The following is a 20,730-nucleotide window of genomic DNA, read 5'->3' as shown; positions in this document are numbered from 1 at the left end:
TTTCATTTGCTATTATTTGTTCCTTCTTTTTTTGGTGTCTTGTAAGCACACTTGGGCTGGGCACTTCTGGTGCATGACACACAAAAAATAAAAAATTATACCTGTACTTACTGTGTGCTAAATCTATTGTAATCTAATACAAGTGATTTTGATTATCAGACCGGTTTCATCTATGACATTATATCATGTTTTTAAAAAATGGTAATAACTACTGTTCTACATTGTGATATATAGTTTAAATGGCACAAAAAAATGAAATAAAAAGCTTTGAAAATGTGTCAAAAGTGTTTCATTATTATCACTATAATGTAATAATCTGTAAAACTACAAATGTGTAAACTACAAAACCCAAATAATAATAATAATGATAATAATAATTAGATATGAATGCAGCAAATTCATACATTTCCATGAAAACAATTCTCCATGGCAAACTCAAATGTGATGATGTTTTATTAAATACTCTCATGATGAGTAACCTATACCTTACACATGTCCGTTCAGGGTGTTATTGAGATACGTGTGGTGTTGTGGTTGGTGATGATCAGTCTGAGACGTGTAATAATAAACTAACAGCTCGTGAGCTGTGATTCATATGGAAAGCAGAGGTAGGAGGACACTGGTGGTGGTGGTGTGTGGTGTCCGCCCCTCTCTGAGATGTAAAGAGTTAACTGAGCGGTGGGTTTGCCCATTCTCCTGCTGTGAGTGACGCGATCATCTCTCTTATCCCTCAACTTCGCCTGTTGCCAGACCAGGCAGCCGAGGTGGACGCTGGCTTATCACCGCTGACATTCTCAATGCGGCCACACCAACATTTTTATTTTAACCCCGCTTCGTTTATTTATTTACCCCGCAGGCTGCTATTCCGTAACGATGATTTTTAGTTTTGCTTTCCATCGGACTCCCCGATGTTGTGCAGTCTACTACACGAAGGCGTGAATCTTTTTTGAGTAGAGGTGGATCTTCCCGGATACAGCGAGGGGGTATATTGAATAAGAAAAAAAAGAGGAGTTTCACGGAAATCCCCGCAAATAAAAAATGCCACGGAGGAAACAAGAAGCGCCCAAGCGCGCAGCAGGTACGTAGATCCAACTATAATGTGCGTAAAAAAGGTTTAGGATGATAAAGCTGCGGATGTCACCTTTGTTTTGTAAAGCTCACTTTACAGTCACTGCATTTCCGTTTCCACTTTGTGTTTTTCTGGCTCACTAACGATGCGCTTTGTCACTCTTGGCTACTCTTGCGAGACCTCATAGAAACTGTTACCTTCTAATAAAGCGGATGTACACTTTGAATAATCTGTGATTCTGCGTTTTCGCTCTCCACGCTGAGCAACTACTGTAGTCCCATCGGATGAGTTGGCTGTTGTAAACTTTCGCTTCCCATTGTTCCCAACTTGAATCACCGATAGTTTCCCGATCTTAACTGCCACCTAAATGTGATCAGTAATAGTAACTCTGGAAATAAACAGTGTTTTCCCGGTGAAGGCGAGTGCCCGAGGCGTGCCATAAAGTGGACATAAGGGCTTTGTGCGCATTTGATCCGAGCGCATAACTTCTTTGCACAAGCGAGAAAGAAAAAGCCCTACCTCTGAGCTTTTTTTTCTCTTTTCTTGGGATAAGATAAACAATTTGAGAGCAGACAATGGGGTTTCGTGGGCTGGAAGGAGCCATAATCGACAGTTGCCATGTCTGATTTGACGGTTGATTGATTGGCTGTCATGCGGCTTTGATCTGATCCTTCCCGATTTGCATCAGAAAATCACTTCCCACCATGTGCTGCAGGCCCCTGACGTCACGTTTAAACCACTTTGAAAGGCCCTGTGTACTTTTTAGCCTCTCTCTCTCACTCACTCACACACACACACACACACACACACACACACACACACACACACACACACACACATACTCTCTCTCTTTCTCACTCTCTCACTCTGATGGTCAAGTGACTCACGAAAAAGTGAAAGAAGGGGGGACAAAGTGGTTTCACAGTGAGACATCACACACACACAGACACACACACACACAGACACACACTTCCAGCAGAGAACATCACACTCATGTGCACATGCTCACTTGTTCACTTTGAACACACACAGTCACACACAGTTAGACACACACACACACACACACACACACAGTGGGTAGAGGAGGCGGGAGGAGTGGGTTAGGGGTTGTAAAAGGAGCCGTGTGCTATGTAATGGAGGGGAGGAATGGGTTTGCTCTGTCAGACCGGCCGTCACAACGGCTTTGTTTCATGTTTGATATAATTGTCTCTCCCCTGACAGGCCCATTCATCAATGGCTTTAATGGTCAATCAGAGACAGGCTGAGTGAGTGCTCCCATTCTGTTTAGCCATAAGCTGGCCTGGGCTTTTATTTCATCAAAATGCCCCAGCCTAATGTACATGCTCACTGGCTCAGAGTGGCCGCGGGGAGCACATAAAGAATGACTGAAAGCTTTCTGATTTCAGATCAGTGAGAAGGATGCTTTTTTTTTTTTCATCTCCTCCTCTCTACTCTCTCCTCCCTGCTACACACTGCTGTTTCTCTGTTGACGAAAGGGAATAAAAGGCTGTAATATAGATCGTTTTGTGTTTTTAGAAAACAACTTTTTCTCCCTGAAACCACGCTTCTTTGTTCATTCATTCATCTATTCATTTCTTCATTTTTTCATGCTCCCCTTCCACCCCTGTCAGTCAGCCCGTGCAGCTGCAAGTTATAAAGTTGTCAACTGTTCAGTGGCACACAAAGGGTGATGATGAATTGATTGCAGCACAGAGCATGGTGATAGAGAGAGCAAAGAAAAGGATGACAGATGATGGGCCCTGATTAGGGACTTAGGGGGAGAGTCAGCCCACTGCAACCTTGAGACTTGCATGAAAAATCTACCTCCCTCCCTCCCCCCATATACACACATATACACATACACACACTCTGCTTTGCTCTCTCATTGTCTCTCAAACACACACTCTCTTAGCTTCTGCTTCTCTCTCTCTCTTTTTCCTTCCTCTGTCTGAGAGGTTTTCTCTCTCCATAGTAGAAAACTTGTTTTGCCTGCTTCATTAGCGTTGGTCCAATTAGCCGTGAGGCTGATGGAGTCCTGACAGGCTCTGTGATTGGAGATGACAAGCTCGGGGTGCCCAGCCCAATGAGGTTTGCCACCACTTTGATGTAATCAACTTGATATTACACAGAGCCGCTCGCCTTTGGTTGTGCTGTAACTCAATTTTCCGCTGCAGGTGACAAATGGGCCTGCGTACCTGGGTCAGGTCTGAGTGCTCTTAACAACCGAGGGCAGCTGGCCACGTAAACAGCCTAGCAAACATGAGAAAGAGACTCTCCCAGCTGTGGTAATACAGACCTCCTTCCTTTGTGGCTGGTGATTAGCTTTGCCGCAATCCCCGGGGCCTGAAGCTGTTCAAACGGCTGCAGAAAGTTGAAATGCTCCATCAACTTAACGGGAAGTCAACATCAGATTTACAACATGTGGGCAAAGTTGCGGCTATTTGACTGGAATGTCGAACCTGTACAGTATGTCTACAGGATGGTGTCAATGTATTTACAATATCCAGAGTGTTGCATGTGTCACTGCACTGTCAGGCCACCGTAGAGAAAGCCGCCTTCCCTTTTTCATACGCCATTACCTGTGCTCTGGTCATTTGTGTATGACTGTGTATGTGAGAGAGTCGGAGACAGAAGGAGAGGGGTGGGGGAGCTGGGCTGCTTTGGGCCAGGCTCTACAGCAACAGTCTCTTCTTTCTGCAGGGTCAGGATTATAGCTGCCAGACTGGCAGCCATCACTCATGTCTGTCTGTGAGTGTGTCTGTGTGCACGCTCAAATCAGTGGGCATCCACTTTCTGATTTGTTGGGTTTGATAGTGTGTGTGTGTGTATGTGTGGTTTGGCTTATGATGGTGATGAAAGGAATTGTAACTGTACACTACCTGCTGGGTTGTGGCCATAATTCTCTGAACCCTGTAGGCCTTATACGTCACCCGGTTTCTTCTCTTCTATATTTTCCCATCTTTGCAGCCTGTATGCCAACTTAGAAACACAAGACGTAGTACACAGACATGCAGTGTTGACGCTGGTAAAGGCACAAGCTTTTATAGCACACATTGCAGACACATGCACACGTGTTGTGGCTGGGTTGTAAAAGCAGCAAGTAAGTATGCTGTTTCTAAATGTCTCCTTTCCTGTTGTTTATGTGTGAAAAGCATGCCTTTACGGAAGCAGCAGGGGAGCTTGAGTTGGGACTGTAATTGTTCGGCCGACATACGGACTGACAGTGTTAGGGAGCTTTAACAACAATACGCCTCCACTGGCGTTGTTTGCAGGTGTGAGCGCAACGAATGTTTTGGCCTTGCAGGCCCCGTTGCTAATGAAAGTCCTGTTACTGGATTCCGTTGAGGTTGAGTCACGTCTGTGATCTATGTGTCTGATAAGTGCATACCTAATGAGGCTGTGAACACCAGTGGATAGAGGAGGAGGAGGGCTGACAGAGTGTTTCCCACAGGTATTGACAGATGCCTTTTTGTTTTTGCCATAGGCCCTGACTCCATAAATCCTGTCTGTGTAATGATAACAGTGCCACCCTGCCAGCAAGTGAGTGAAAGAGAAGAGAGAAAGAGGGCAGAGGGGGAGGAAGAAGAAGAGGAGGAGGTGCTGGTGGTAGGGATGATGAGAAGAAGAGGAGCGGGGGCGGTGAAATGGGCCTCCTCTCCTTTTTAACACACACTTGGCAGATGTCAGGCCATAGGGTTGGGCTCCAGGAGAGAAAGAGAAGTGTAAGTGCTGTAGTAGTGTCACAAGAAGAAAAACCGTTAGCCATCCAGTCTTTCCTTTCAGCTTTCAGTGTGCTTTCAGTCGAGGTTTTCAGCCGGGACTGCTGTCTGGGCACTGAGTCTGAGGCTTTGTAAAAATAGTCCCACCGCTGTTGTGATAGATGCAGCTGCACTGTGGCGACAATTGGGACAGACTGGATCCCTCCAACCCCACTAAACACCCTCCCACCCTCTCTCAGTCTTCCACCCCTCCCAGAGGTAAAGAGTGTTAGAGCCTGATGGGATGTGTGCTCTTTTCGGGGAAACTGAGCCGCTCCGGTCTTCAGGGGTCCTGAAACCCAATCCAGGAGGAGAATAGCCCAGCCATGCCAGAGAGCCGATTTCCTTTTCAACAGAGTCATTTATCACTGACCCACCCTTCGCTTCTGACACGGTGACGTGTGTCATTTATCAAACAGGCTTTACCAGACACACAGAGGAGGGAGGTGGATAGGGGGCAGAGAGGAAGAGAAAGAGAGAGTGAAAGAGGATAAAACAAGACAGAGAGTGGACTGAAAGAAACAAAGAGAAGGAGAAGGAGAGGAATGGGGAATGAGGTGCAGAGTCAGTGGAGAGAGACAGACAAATGGAGAGAGAGAAAAGAGACTGTCGTTTGTGTGTGAGAGACTTTTTCCAGGGAAGAGTGAGTTTTCCTGAAACCCTTGAGGAGAAGCGTTTGGGAGGGGAGATTTTTTCGAGATGACAGGGAGGATTGAGTTACACTGAGTAGTGTTTTGATGAGTGACAGAATGTTCTTCCATGACACGTCTCTGGATGTCTGAATGAAGGGAAGAAATATGCTTTGTGAGTATACAAGTCCGTTAAGTGTGTGATTGTTGTCGTGTACTCAAGCTGAATACACGTAGAGGCACTGTAGAGGTACGTGTGTGTGCGTGCGCGCACATGTGACCATATGGCGTCAATGTTTAATGCCTTACGAGTGTGTGTGTGTGTGTGTGTGTGTGTGTGTGTGTGTGCTGCTCCCTGATGAGCTGGGCTGACAGGTATCACTCATGCAGCAGCCTGGCCTTTAAATGAACCCGAGCTGCTCTGCTCTCCCGTGGCCCTAACAGGCTCTCTCCAAGATGGATGCTTCTTTAAAAATCAGATTAATGATGGATACCAGGCTTATAGTGCCATTTATCATGAAGAATATTATTTAGGCCGGCCGTGTATTGCTGTAACTGGAGAGCCAGGACGAGAAGAAGCAGGGTGGAAAGGCTTAGACAGACACTCACTGTGTGATGGATGGCTGAGCGCTCTCTCTGAGTGTTACTAGACACCAGTGCCGCAGCAGTAGGCCATAATCAGATAGCCCAGGGATGTTTATCCCGCAACTTCACTACCCAGATTGCCTTGCCTAGAGAGTTGCTTTATGAAAGGTATAGTCTGTCATTATTATCATCTTTAGTTAGCAGAATCATGAAAAAGAATTCTGCAGAAGCCTCAAAGGAGTTTATTGCAATTATACATTAAAATGATCCACTCGATCCAATCGAACCGACTGTAATGACTACTAGAAGTTTCCATTTAGCTTTGCCCAGAAGAGTCCCCAGCCCCACGTCATTCCCCAACAATCATGAATAAAAGAGTACAGTGAGAGGTCGAGGCAAGGCCAGCTCTGCTGCTGCACAAAAACTGTTGTTGTGTTTTTTTTTTGTTGTTTTTTTTTTTTTTTTTGTCCTGTGCTTGCTCCCTCTCTGTCTCCTACCTCCTCCTCCTCCTACACACTACTGTGATTTATGGTAGCCATCCATCTTCAGGCTGCGTCCATCACCTCCTCGTTGCTAGGCGATCATGGCAGCAGCTGTGCGTTGTAAGAGGGGTTTGGTCATCCCACTCCCAGCCCAGACTTTGTTCCCAGCTTCACCCCACACCCCCCCACACCCCAACACACACACACACACACACACACTTACCCTGAGATTCAACTTTCAACAGAGTCCCAGTTGTAGCCTTAGCTACAAACTGCAAACTTAATCCCAGTTTTATTCCTGAACCCATCCTTTAGGTTCAACTTCCATTTCAGCTTGAGCCCCTGCTGTTGTATTTTACTCCACCGCCATACCTTCAGCCCTGACAGACACCCAAGTTAGACTCACAGATTTAGCTACAATAATGCACATAAAAGCCTCAAAGGGTAGGTCTGACATCTGTATGCCCTGCCCTGACACAGGCATGATATAACTGAGACAGCTTTACAATAAAATTAATGGACAAAGAAAACATGAGCAGACCAGACAGGTTTTAAACAGGTCCTGTTTAATCCAGTTATGAAAACACTCCACTGGAAGTGAAAAGAAATATGAACCTTAAAATGATATTAACTAAACTAATCATTGCACACTGTGACTGTGAGAATCCTTAACAAAGTTTCAGTGTTACTTTCAAACTCAGCTTATCTCTTCCCTCACTGTCTAGCTCCTTTCACACAGCCTGATGACCTTTTAACAACATTGTTATATGAGACCTAAACAATTGAAGGGATGGTGAAATAAACAGCAGTTCTTCTTGATTGAGCTCTGCGTATGAACTTCTTGAGTGAGGAGTAGAGAACAGGTGACGGAGGGATGGAGGCACAGATGCAGGATAGTTATGGGACAGGCTACGTGTGCGTGTTGGAGTGGAACATCGCCTTCCCGTGAAATCTCCATCAGTATTACCTCCCTTGGTTCTCCACCTGTTTAACCTTTTTGTGTTGTTTCTTTGGCTGTTTCCATTTTGTTTATCACTTATTGTGGCCGCATTAGGTTTCAAATTGTAAAAAACGTTGATTTCGTGGGTTTGGTCACCTCGTTTTCTTCTATATTGGCGTTTATAACTGGAGGCATTTATGTGTTCGCAGCTCGCGTCATGTCAGACAAACAAGGTTAATGTTCAGGTCTTGAAGGTCTGTATGTGCAGCTGGCAGCTCCGAGGTCCAGTCATAACACAAGGAGCAGCCGACGGTTGAATCTACTCTGTGTCAGTCTCTTTCCCTGTTTTTCTTTCATTTTCTCTGTCTCTCTCAGCTGCACTCTCTCTTTATCTCTCCCTCCCACTCTCCTCTTACTATGTGCATTGACAAGGTTCAGCCCTAAGCTTTGCCTGGGGCCAGAATGATCTCTCTGTTTTTCCCATCTCCCATATCACACATCCTGCACTACAATCGGCGGACACAATGTATTCACAATGCCATCAGGGGGTAGAGAACACACACACAAATAAAATCTGACAAAGACATCCCTGATCGCTTGCAACATGATAGCTTGTGTGAGCATACGTAGTGACAGAGATATGTGTTAAAAAACCCTGAATGTGCGCAGCATTAGATAGCCTTCTCTGGTCATATCTGAAAAAAAGGACTTATGTCAGGACTTGTTAATTTTTCAAATGGCTACTGATCACCTGTTACATATTTTCTCGTGGGACTTTGAGCCAGACTGTGAGGATCAAAGGGAACAGAGAGAGAACTAAGTTAGATTGAGTGTGTTACTTTGACAAATGTGTACAACAGAAAGGCATTTTAGGTATGTTACTGATCTGCTGCTATTTTGACAGAATGGGGCTGTTTTGGACTAAATTATTCTAATCTATTTAAAGAGTTTTAGGGCGGCTGGGAAACTTAAGACAGTGAGTGGAAGTCGGTGGTTGGTGGGTTGTTTTTTTTTTTTTTTGGATTGTGACTGAGGTGACTTCCTGTCTTGTAGTGTTCTGGAGCTGTTTCCTGTCGGTAAGAGCCCCCCGCTGAGGGGCCGTGTTGGTTTAAGGGCGTCAAGGTCCAGTTAAAATACTGTACACATGTCAAGAAAGACTCATGTTGTGACACAGTTTAACTCTCCGGCTTTCTAGTCACCATCTGACTTGTGATCAAAGGTCTTAACAACTATGTCTAACCTCCTTTTTCCTCTATTGTTCAACTGGATAATAATAAGACATGATAGACTTTATTTAGATAGCATATATATGCACTTCTTTAATGTCAGCAAGGCAAAATCCTATAATTATACATAGTTGTAGAATTTATTAAACTAGTAGCAATAGACAGCATCTTATCGTTATACAGATTCATAAATGTTTTTTTGGTAATCTTCACAGTAAACTATAAGGGGCCACCCATGTAGACGACTTCCTCTCCCCTCCCTGGACCCCAGCTGCATCTCATTGTGTACAGTACAGTTCTCGTTGCGTACAGTGATAAAGTGATAAATAAAGATGTAATCGAGTTATGACACCCATATAAGCATTACTTTTCCAATAGCATGTATTTCAGTTTTAGTTTCTTAAAAATCCCCTGAGGATGTTAACCAAGCATTCTTCTTCCTCTCTCCTATCTGCATAATATACTATAATGAAAACATTGAATTTACATCATACATTATATCAGTTCACAAAGTACAGAGATTATATCACATAGTAGTTCGGCGTAATTTCAGAAAAAGAAACAGAGGTGCTGTAAATGTTTTCTACAATATACAGACGTCTTCTGTCTATGCATCACCTTTTTAGTGTAAAAAAGCACAGATGAAATATTGTACTCATAATGGCCACACAAAGGACTCACCTTTTTTATATCACAACGCCTGTGGCAAGGTTGGACTTTCTTTTTTTTTCAGAGACCAAACAGTTATTGGAGTTTGAGGGTCAGACACAGGTAGAGTTTTTAATGACACATCCTGTTTACTATGCTGCTGTTGGGTGTGATCTGGCTCCCAAACTGTTTCCCCAGCTGTGGAGGCCAGACTAGGAACATGCTCTCTAGTCATCAAGGTACTGATTTAAAAAAAAAAGAAAAAAGAAAAAAGGGATAGGATTTCATTGTAGCTTGTTAAAGACGTATTCAAAAAATTCATATTTATTAAACGATTTAACTCGAGCTTCGATCGTCTTTTAAATATGGCAGTGCAATGATTACTACTTGAGAAACGCAGGATTGATTTTTTTGTTGTTGTTTGCTTCAGGTCTTTATTTAATCTCTCATGCAAACGAGGCCTGTTTAAAACACAGCATTAAAAACAGGGAGTACTTTCAGCAGTACTCAAGGAGGAATAACCCATGGGACAGAGAGAAGGAGGCAGTGAGAGACACTGAAAGGCTCTGCTTTACAGGCAGCCACAGCACCTTCCTGCTTAATCACCCCCTGTCCCTGCCCTGTCTGTTGTTCCTGATCGTCAGAGCAGCACTGCAGTATTTCTATCAGATGATCTCTCCCTCCTCGTCTGCGGCCCTTATGTTTATGAAAATGATACTCCACAGGAATGCCTCCTGCATGCCAAGATGTCACTGTCTTTCCTCATCTCTTGCATCTACGTGCGTGTACAAGTGTGTTTGTGTGTGTGTGTTTGGGGGGGAGGGTGCTGGTGTCATAACTGACTGACTTGCTTTATTTATAATTACACGGGGGTATATTTGAGGCTGTGTATCTTAAGGTGAAATGTGTGTTTCCGCATGTGAGACTTATATTTTCTGCAGCTCGTGTGTTTGTGTGAACGTGTTATTGCTATTTTTGTGTGAGCCCTGACTGAGATGTTGATTGTGTGAAAGTGTACCTCCTACCCTTCTTATTCACCCCACCCCAAAGGAAATATTCAAGGAACCTAATGATTCTTGTCTTTTCCCCACATGGCATCAGCTCACTTTATCATTACAAGAACGCACGCACACTCTTTCTTTTTCTCTCTCAAACAAACATTAAGAAAACTCACACACTGGCCCTACACCATATGCTTTGATATTAGTTAAGACTGCATCCAAGAGTATTGTTGCATTTATAATCCTCTTCTTTTTTTATTCTAAGGGAGCCTCTATACTCCCATCACCTTTTATTAGCTTGATAAATAACCTCTGTTGTCAGTCAAGCCAGGGAGAATAATTGGATGTGGTTGTCACCCTGTGTGATGGATTATCAGTCATTGGGGATTAAATTAACAGATAGTGCTCAGACATAATGGTTTTTGTTTTGCATTTTAAATTGCCTGGGAGCACGGCTAGACACTGTAGGTTTTTATAGCTGGTTCTTTTGGACTTCTCTCCCCCTCTGTGCGCTATCTCGGCTTAATGACAAATGAACAATAACCTAAAGGGCTGCAGCTCTATTAGTATGAAATGTAAAACATTTACGACCAAGTTAAAGCACACAGAGGCCCGGGAAGGCATATGAATGGGATAGCATGACGTACATTTGGATATAGCAATAGTTTGATGAAATAACCAGACAATGTGGAGAAATATGTGGAATGTTTCCTTGTTGTGGGAGAGAAAGGTGACCTGACAACTTGGTCAAGCGGCGTGCCAGATTCGCCTGATGTAAACTGACATGTGTGACCGGCTAGTCAGGAGACAAACACATTAACTACCTCATCCTGGCTGTATTTCCTCTTTCAAATAGGAATCTGACATTAATACCTTTCAGAGGAGAGGCAAAAGAGAAAGTACAGCGAAAAGGGAGAGGGGGTACGGGCAGTTGCTTGAGCATTGGTAGCAGTGAGATATCTCCCTCGCAGGTTTGCCCGAGCGTGAGCGATTTACCTCCTCGCCCCCTTCCTCCATTCTCCCAGACCCCTCCCTCCCCTCCTCCTCCACATTATCATAATTGTGTCCAGAACATGAGGGGCCAGGGAAGTGATCATGTCATTTTATTTACACCCTGCTTGGCCCTTTTTACAAACGACATGCAACTGACTGCCAAGCGGACTGGGGCCCGACGACATCTTTTGATCAGGGCTGTCGGGGCCTATCAGCGGAGAATGGCAGGTAATGGATATCTAGTGACAAACCAAATCTCTGGGAGGACGGAGAGTGGGCCGCACCTGCCAGGTCTCCATTAGGCTGGCCTCTCAGTGGGGCTGCCTGCTGACTGTGCCCCCAGGGCCCAAATCAGACCAGCGCCAGCCGCATGGCTGCCTAGAGATTGGCTGTTAGCACTGGAAATGAGAGTTATTTCAGCTATGACATTTTTGTTTAGACTGGACGTGTGTGTGTGTGTGTGTGTGTGTGTGTGTGTGTGTGTGTGTGTGTGTGTGTGTGTGTGTGTGTGTGTGTGTGTGTGTGTGTGTGTGTGTGTGTGTGTGTGTGTGTGTGTGTGTGTGTGTGTGTGTGTGTGTGTGTGTGTGTGTGTGTGTGTGTGTGTGTGTGTGTGTGTGTGTGTGTGTGTGTGTGTGTGTGTGTGTGTGTGTGTGTGTCCGTGTGTCCGTGTGTCCACATGCACAAGTTTGACTGTATGAGTGCCCAAACCATTAAAGGCCATACCTACAGCTTCCTTCTGTAGCATTTGTCTTAGTTTACAATATTGTCCAAATGGCCTCAGACCTGTCCAGAGATTATTTGTTTTTCCTTAAGTTGAGCGGTTTAGTGAGTGAGGTGGACAGGAAATGAGGGAGGGGGGCATGGTGACACTGCAGAAGACGAGGTGAGTGGTGTGTGAGTTGGCGTTGGGTGAGTAGGCTCACAGCCACAGAGGACATGGGAAATTGTGTGTGTGCGTGCGGCCCTGCAGTACTCATATCCTTCTCTTACGAACCACACATGTACACACACACTTACCATTTCTCTCCGTATGAGCAGTGGGCGCCTACATGCATAGTGACAGCTCACTTATGCATCACCATCATGTTAACAATCCTCACTCTCACCTCATCCTCTAAATCCCTCTCTTCCCTCCGTTTCATTCTCTTCCTACCTTTATTTTGTTTGTCTCTTTCTGTCTTATGATGTGTGAAATGTCTGTCTATCACATCTGCATGACATTTAACACCTGTTTGCACTGTTGAGCTTTGAAGCATGAACCCAGAGTATTGACTATTTTCATTATATAAAGACACTAATGAACTCACTTCAATCAAGATGACACTGTGGGATGTCTATCTAACATGTTGAAATGTCATCGACAAAATTCTGACATCCCTTTCTTGAAACTCTTCAAGATATGCTTTGTCTGTGTGCACGTGTGTGTGTCTGTATGTATGTGTGTGTAATCAGAGAAGAGGCAGATGAAGAGGCGTCAGACATATTAACTGACAGATGGAGGTTGATCCAACTCATTTATTACCCCAGAGGAGAATGCCACAGTGAGATTGGGCTTCATTAATTTCAGATTTAGTTTTCATTTCAAGCTGTTGCGCCCTGAGATAAATAAAATGGCGCATTATGTTTTTGCCAAGATATTTCTTTTTTGTTTTCCTCCAATAGAAGGAGTGAAAAGAGGGGAGGCATAAGTTCCGTGTGGCTGGGGTAGTATATAAATACAGGCTCGCCTAGAGGAAAATAACACCTCAACGGTTGATGAGGTGAAATGGGATGACTGTAATTTCTCAGCTCAGCTTTAAAGGCTCCCACACAGATGGCTCATTTATCCCTGGGAGTCCTCAGGCACACATAGCAGGGAAACTTTTCTCCAGTTATTCTAACATAGTGTGTTCACTCCCTGCAATTTAACTCATCTCGTTCTTTCTCTCTTTGTCTCCATTTTCCTTGTAGCCTATTCTCCTGAGGAGCTGGCAGAGCAAACTGTGGGGGATGAGGAGGTGGAAGCAGACGACCTACCACCAGCCCCTCAGGAAGACCTTCCCATGAAAGATGTGGAGCAAATTGTGGGGCCTTCCAATGATCAGGCATACGACCAGGAATCAGCAGGTGCCGCGGAGCTTTCTGGACAAGAGATGGACAGTGAGTCACATGTGAGTGAGACCAGTGATCGTCTCTCAGACTTTGAGAGCCCCTCTAGAAAAACTGAGGGCAGCTTGGTCACAGCACCTCTGAATGGTGGCACTAAGACACCCCCCATAGGTATGGACACCTTGGAACATATGAAGGCTGTCTACTCTAGCTTCTTGACCAGTCCCCTCTGGTCACCGCTGAACTTTAATTCCACACCACCACAGGCGCAGTCCTCTGCCTCTACGGAGAAGCCGACTCGCAGCAACAGCACTAGCAGCAGTAGTAGCTGCAGCAGCAGTAGCTATGACTGGCACCAGTCTGCAGTGGCAAAGACACTTCAACAGCATCCTCCCCAGAGTCGTCACCCTACTCATTCTGAGTCCAGCCTCTTTAGTACAGTCCAGCTCCACAGGCAAAACCCAAAGCTGTTTGGCTCAATCTTCACTGGGGCCAGTAAATTCCGTTGTAAGGGCTGCAGTGCTGCTTATGACACCCTGGTGGAGCTGACAGTTCATATGAATGATACAGGCCACTACCGTGATGACAACCACGACAGGGCAGGCAGTGGTTCAAAGCGCTGGTCCAAACCACGGAAGAGGTCCCTGTTGGAAATGGAGGGGAAGGAGGATGCCCAGAAAGTTTTAAAGTGCATGTATTGTGGCCACTCCTTTGAATCCCTCCAGGACCTCAGTGTCCATATGATCAAGACCAAACACTACCAGAAAGTGCCTCTCAAGGAGCCCATGGCCCCTGTGGCAGCCAAAATCATGTCCTCTAAAAAAAGGGGGCTTGTGGGGTTGGACCTCACTGCCTCACCACGTTCTAGAGAAGGAACCCCAAAAGCTAAGCACCTACAGGCAGACTTGATTGAATCCTCACAGAAACCTTCCTCCAGCCCCTACACTACCCCAAACAACCGCTATGGCCACCAGAACGGTGCTAGCTATGCTTGGCAGTTTGAATCCAACAAATTCCAAATCCTTAAGTGTATGGAGTGTGGGAGTTCCCATAATACACTGCAAGAGCTGAGAACCCACATGATGGTGACAGGACACTTCCTGAGGGTGACCAGTTCTGTGGGAAAGAGAATCAAAACACTTCCTGAGGCCACCTCCCCCAACCCAGTGCGGGTAACCACACCTACTGAACAGAGGGTCCAGTCTGTCCCACTCGCACCCTCCACCTTCTCTCCTCCACCTCTTCAAACTACCACGACTCCCCCCGCTACCTCCCCTCCTCTCAAAGACATCAAAAAGGAGGAGGTTGAGGAGGAGTGCACTAAGCAAGAGGCAGTTGAAGACGAGCAACAAGTTGCAGATTTAGTTGGGAAGGAGGAGGATGCAGAGAAGGAGGAAAAATATGACATCTCAAAGTATAACTATCTTACTGAAGAGGACCTAAAGGAGAGCCCTAAAGGAGGCTTTGATATTCTCAAATCACTGGAAAACACTGTGACATCGGCCATCAACAAGGCCCAGAGTGGAAATCCAAGCTGGGGGGGCTACCCTAGCATTCATGCAGCATATCAGTTCCCCAGTGCCCTCAAGCTCCAGCAGAGCAGCCTGGAAAAGAATTCCCCCATGAAGTTCTTGTACAACGGAGGGGATGGAGCGCTGTCCTCCCTCGCCAAGAACCAGCCCCTTATTTCCCCACCACTTACCCAGTCCTCCCCCTTCCCCAGCAACAACTTCCAGGCAATGGAGGATTTAGTGAAAAAAGTGACTGAGAAAGTAGCAAAAGTAGAGCAAAGGGTGAAACAGTTGTCTCCTAAGAGGGAGAACCATCTCTCTCCTTGTAGTAGTGAAGCTGGAGAATCACACAAGGCAGGAGAAGCTGACTCACCTCGGGAATGGAGGGCAGTCACCCCAGCCAATAGTGACAGGGGAAGCCATAGCGACCGAGCATCCCCGGCAACAGAACCCAAGAGAGAGGCAGCAGTCAAATCCCCACTCGCCTCTACATTGAGATGCAGCACTGCCATTATCACTGGCCATACTCCTCCAGAGCAGCCCTTTGTCAATCCTCTAAGTGCTCTTCAGTCAGTAATGAACATTCATTTGGGGAAAGCAGCCAAACCCTCCTTGCCAAACCAAGATCCCCTGAGTCTGCTCTCTAGGCTCAGCCAGAGCATGGCTGAGAGGGCTGCTGTGGCTGCTCCTCCCTCACAGACCAAAAAGCCAGAAAGTGTAGTTGATAATAGCTTTTGCCAGCCCAGTGATGATCAGCCTATGGACCTCACAAAAGGGAAAAGTGAAAGAGGAGGCTCTATAGGCTCAGCCCCATTAACACCATCATCCACAGCCTCTTCCATCTCCCCCTCCTCCCTTGTTACTCCTGCAAAGCTAACTGTGGTCTCTCCCTACACATCCAGCAGCCCTCTACATGAAAACGCCTTGTCGGATATCTCAGACATGTTGAGGAACCTAACACAGTCCCACCATGTCCCAAAGCCTCCCTCACGGTCCCGGGTTACAGACAAAGCGGAGGTTGTGGTGTCTACGCAAGATGATGACGACGCATCCCTGCATGGCCACAAACGCAAGGGTCGTCACTCCAACTGGAACCCGCAGCACCTCCTCCTTCTTCAGGCCCAGTTTGCATCAACTCTGAGGCAGACATCAGAGGGGAAGTACATCATCAATGACCTTAGCCCACAGGACAGAATGCACGTGTCTCGTTTCACAGGTCTCTCTATGACCACCATCAGCCACTGGCTGGCTAACGTCAAGTACCAGCTAAGGAGAACCGGCAGAACCAAGTTCCTCAAGAACTTGGACTCTGGTCAGCCTATATTCTTCTGTAGTGACTGTGCCTCACAGATCCGAACCCCAGCAGCGTATGTATGCCACCTGGAAGCCCACCTGGGGTTCAGAATCAGGGACGTGGCCAAGCTGTCCCCAAAACAGACTGTCAGGGACTCCCACACTCTCAATGAGAAACTTGTACCCCTGGAGTCCTTCCTTTCCCCACAATCACAAGATGACTGCAGTAGTAATGGGGTAGTGTACCGCTGCCAGCTCTGTGTCCGTAAATTTGCCACTAAGCACGCCATCAAGCTTCACCTCAGCAAGAGCCATGGGAAGTCTCCAGAGGACCATCTGCTATATGTGTGTGAACTCGAGAAACACTAAAGTACTCTCAGCAGTAGAAAAACTGGAAGACATCTATATACATTTATATAGAATGACTGTTAAAAACAAAAAAAATTAAAACTGAATATTTGAAAAGTGTGGTAATGCACAAAGATGCCACGAACTACTGTTAAAAATGTCAGCACAAAGTGTTTACATCTATTCGGCCTATACACATTTCTGATTTCTCTCTATTTCAAAAGACATTTATTTCACATGTCAAAATATACTGTAGGTCAAAGATATTCAGCCCAATTTGTTGTCTCCCTCACTATACAGTATGTACACCTTTTGATGAGGACAGACAACAGAGAACAGATTATTTCATAATCATGGTGAATCTCTTGACAAGAAGGTCATGTGATAACTTGAAATGTATTAACTTTATTGTATTTATTTTGTATTTTTGTGAGTTTGGTTTTGCTTTGCTGGTAGACTGCATGTTCAACAAGTTTTACTGTTACATCTGTACAGTCCTGTCCTGTCCTGTCCAGATTTTAAATTGCCCTTTCGAGCTGGTAATTTTTTAACACCTTAAAACAGCCAAATGCCTGGGAAAGCTCCTTTTAAAAGAATCTGCCAAACAGCAAAACTTCATTGCTTGTTTTTATAGTTTTCTCTGTACAGCCTATTGAGTTTCTTGCTGATTGTAAAAGCTGCCTTGTTCTTTATCATTGAGTGAGGGGCATGTGAAATCCAGGTCTGTGTAAAAATGTAAATATAGTGTATAAGCTTACAACTTGCTGTTTAAATTATGCATACTTGTTATATTTCCTAATTTAAGAGGACTATGACTATCCACTGGTGCAGAGCCTTTGAAGAAGATTAAAAGGACATTGTTTTGCACAATAGTTTTATAAATGTTATTTGATAAAAAAAAATACAAATATGTTAATGCCTTGTGCTTCTATGATTAAATTGAATTAACTGCTGCATAAAACCTTTGTTTCCTTTCATATTTAACAATTAGAGAAATGTGTGGATCAAGGTGAATATGAATTTATTATTTAAAAAGCAATATTTAAATAAGAGAGATAATTGACACACTTGACTGATGTCAGGCACATTTTTCATCTGGCTTACTGGAAAATCATGCATCTGATAAAAAAACACAATTGTTGTTCCACAATGACTAAGCATTTACAAATCAGCTGACAGATTGCTCGTAAGCCTACATCTGCAGAAACACCAAACGCAGCTTAAAAATGGCCAGCGTTTTTCTGTGCAGTTGTCCTCCCAGCCACAGTTTGACTAGATATTCCTGGTGATTTCTGTGTCGCTGCGTTGTTGTGGGGCGGACTCAAGAGGTGCGAGTGGTGCCACTGCCTGCAAGGCGTCTGGCAGGTGGTGTGTGCTGCATGTAAACCACCAGATGTTTCTGAAACGAGCCACTGGAGGAGGAGGAGGCAGGCGGGCTGCAACAGCAGGCAGAGTGGGCTGATTACCACGGGGGCTTGGATGCCATCAGGAGCCCTGGGCACAGACAGCAGATCTGATTCACACCTGGACTCCAAGACTGTCCCTTGGAAAAAATAAAGCAGATCCTATATACGCGCGTTGAGACAAGCTGACAGTGGTGCAGAATGCACAGACAGGTGCTATTCCCCCAAAGCAGGCTTTTGGATCTAACAATATTACTGGCAGGTGTTGATGCTATCAGAGTAGTCACAATTCAGGCTCAGTGCCATGTAATGAGAAAGTTTTTTGTTTTTTTAATGTCTTTCAGTATGCACAATGAAGGAAAAAAAACACATGTGCACACACATTTACTCCTCAGATTCTCTACCATCTACCTTTGTCTCATTTGAAGATGCCCGGGGACACCATGTTCTTTCTGTTTGATGTTCCCAGGCTTTGCTTGTCATGACTGACTGACTGAGTGACTTGGGCCAGGGAAGTTATCTGGTTACTATGGTGACGGCCATTTGCCCAGCCTCTGGCCCTGCTCGCTCACTCAACAGAGGACAGCTCGAGTGCAGCACACCCATTTACTCTCTTAAATCTCATCATCTCGCTTCAGTTCCTCCCACCCGGGAACAGATTAATTAACACACACACACTGTGTCCTGACCCCGTCTTCTCACACAAACTCATTACCGCCTCAGACTTGCTCCCGGCCCTCCGACGTTTAGGATACATTGGTCTAACGTTGTGGGAGAACCCAGTGATGACTCACATCTGACAAGCAGAATAAAGCCCTTAACAAAGGATGATAATTGAAAGATGGGATTCAGACCGGTAGCCATTGATAATGCAAATGAAAAAGACTGAGCTGCCTTGTTGAATATCTTGTGAGTTTTCTAAGCGTACAGAGTCTTTGCAGGTACAAAATTATCTCTCATACGTGATCAGTGTTTTTATTTCAACACTGTATGTGTTGATGAATGCTTTAGGCTAAGCGATGGAGTCGAGGTGAGGATGGTTGGGGGCGTTAATGAGATAGTTGACACTTTGGGGGTTAATGAGGGGCTGGAGGGAGAGGGCTAAATGATTGGACTTCTGCTTGGATGAACATTATAGTAGCTGCAAGAGGAGAGAGCATTGTAGAAGCTGTGGATCTGCTGTAGCCAATTATTTAGCATGAAAAACACAAAACTCCTCTCAATTGTATTTTTCTGTGATAATAAAGAGGAGATTAGATGTGTTATCCATTGTTCTTTTGTCTTGACTATCCTTGAGGGCTGGGTAGTTATAGACGCCGATGCGCCTCAATGCTCCTAAAACAAAGTCAGCAGTGAAGGGGGAAGACAGGAGGCGGACAGGACAGGGATAGGATAGGAGGAGAATGAGTCCCCCCACTCCTCCACTCCACAGATCTCCCATCAGCTCTTGTCATCCCTCTAATGAATATCAGTTAAATTGCTCTGTGGATCTGAGGAGTTTGGATGTCAATGTGATTTGTGTGAGTGTGGCGGATGGAGGGGCCCAGACTAATGAAAGGCGAGTCTAGCCTGACAGAGTGATGAGCATCAAGCCCATCAGACCAATCACACAAGAGTGGCTGACAGCAACGACAGACAGACAGCTGAGGAGGAGAGGCTATGTATTTAGGAAAACAAAATGGCTGCCAAAATAGTGGTGGATGTCTTTAGAGCACATTGAAATATATTGCTCCTGTCTTAGCCCCGTCTTTTGTTAACTGATACAGGCTGTTGTGTGACGCACGCATACGAGGTTCTGAAAATCTATAAATTGCCATTTCAGAAAGATTTATAGAAGCTCTCTGTCGTGTTTTAATACCTAACGTTAATCAGAGAAAGTCTTAAAAATATCAACAGGTAAGGAGGATAAAATGGGTTAACCGCTATTAAAAAGGACCATCACATCAAATGCACCTCCCAAGTGTTTCTGGCCTGACATCATAAACTGATAAACAACCACGTTGCTGCCTACAAATAACATTCAAGTCTACCTAAATCCTTGCGTGCCAAGATGGAAGACAATTCATGTTGTCCGTTCACGCAGCCTCCATACCAAAGGGGACATGATGTCTTCTGACAGCAGAGAAGGAGTCATGGGTAGAGCTAAGTTAGCTTCACCTTGGACCTCTGACCCATGTCTCTGTATTGCATGGGAGGGGCCACACGCATCTATGTCAACCAATATGAAGGTCATTGGCCAGTTACCATTTCTGCTAGAAAGGAAATATTGCCTTTGGTTTCTACAGCGCTAAAGAAATCGACCATAATATAATTTACAAAAATGAACAAAAGTTTTAAGGATAAGTTCACATTTTTTCCAGCTCATATATCCATATGTACGTTGAAGCAGTTATTGGTCATATAATCATTTGGTTTATAGCGGCCATCAACAAATCCCTTCCGAAATCAATTATAGTGTAAATGATAGAGGACAAAGAGACTAAGACAAATTAACCAGCAAAAAGCAGTTACTAACCCTCTACTGCAGCTCAGTGAAGAAAAACTCAAAATACAACAAAAGATTATTTTTAACTAAAAAGACTGATTTGTTTAATTTATACCAGTGAAGCCTCATATTGGCTTCAACTAAACTAAACTAACTGTAAATTTGGTTCCCCTTTATATTAAAAGTGCTTTCTTGGTCAGTATGGTGAGGAGGAGCAGAAAAAAACTACCAACATGGTTTTGATGTAGCTGTGGGCATGTGACTACTGTAT

The 20,730-nt window shown here is 44.9% G+C and overlaps 1 protein-coding gene across 2 annotated transcripts; it reads left to right on the top strand.

Moving 5' to 3' along the window:
- Nucleotides 1–777: 777 nt before the first annotated feature.
- On the top strand, nt 778–17,519 carry tshz3a (teashirt zinc finger homeobox 3a). Of its 2 annotated transcripts, none has more exons than XM_062420580.1 (2): nt 778–1,078; nt 13,282–17,519. In XM_062420580.1, the coding sequence occupies exons 1-2, from the start codon at nt 1,039–1,041 to the stop codon at nt 16,590–16,592; spliced, it is 3,351 nt and encodes a 1,116-aa protein (XP_062276564.1). In that variant the 5' UTR covers nt 778–1,038; the 3' UTR covers nt 16,593–17,519. The 2 variants fall into 2 exon arrangements, with proteins under 2 accessions (XP_062276564.1, XP_062276565.1); XM_062420581.1 differs by lacking the exon at nt 778–1,078 and adding an exon at nt 5,549–5,631.
- The last annotated feature ends 3,211 nt before the right edge of the window (nt 17,520–20,730 follow it).

The sequence above is a fragment of the Scomber scombrus genome, chromosome 6, assembly GCF_963691925.1.
Source record: "Scomber scombrus chromosome 6, fScoSco1.1, whole genome shotgun sequence".
Taxonomy (NCBI): Eukaryota; Metazoa; Chordata; class Actinopteri; order Scombriformes; family Scombridae; genus Scomber; species Scomber scombrus.
This window is presented reverse-complemented; position numbering and strand designations above follow the sequence as displayed.

Bases quoted from the DNA above. Each gene is read 5' to 3' on its own strand.
- tshz3a (XM_062420580.1), top strand. From the start codon at position 1,039: ATGCCACGGAGGAAACAAGAAGCGCCCAAGCGCGCAGCAG. The intron at 1,079-13,281 runs GTACGTAGATCC...TTTTCCTTGTAG, and splicing joins AGCGCCCAAGCGCGCAGCAG to CCTATTCTCCTGAGGAGCTG.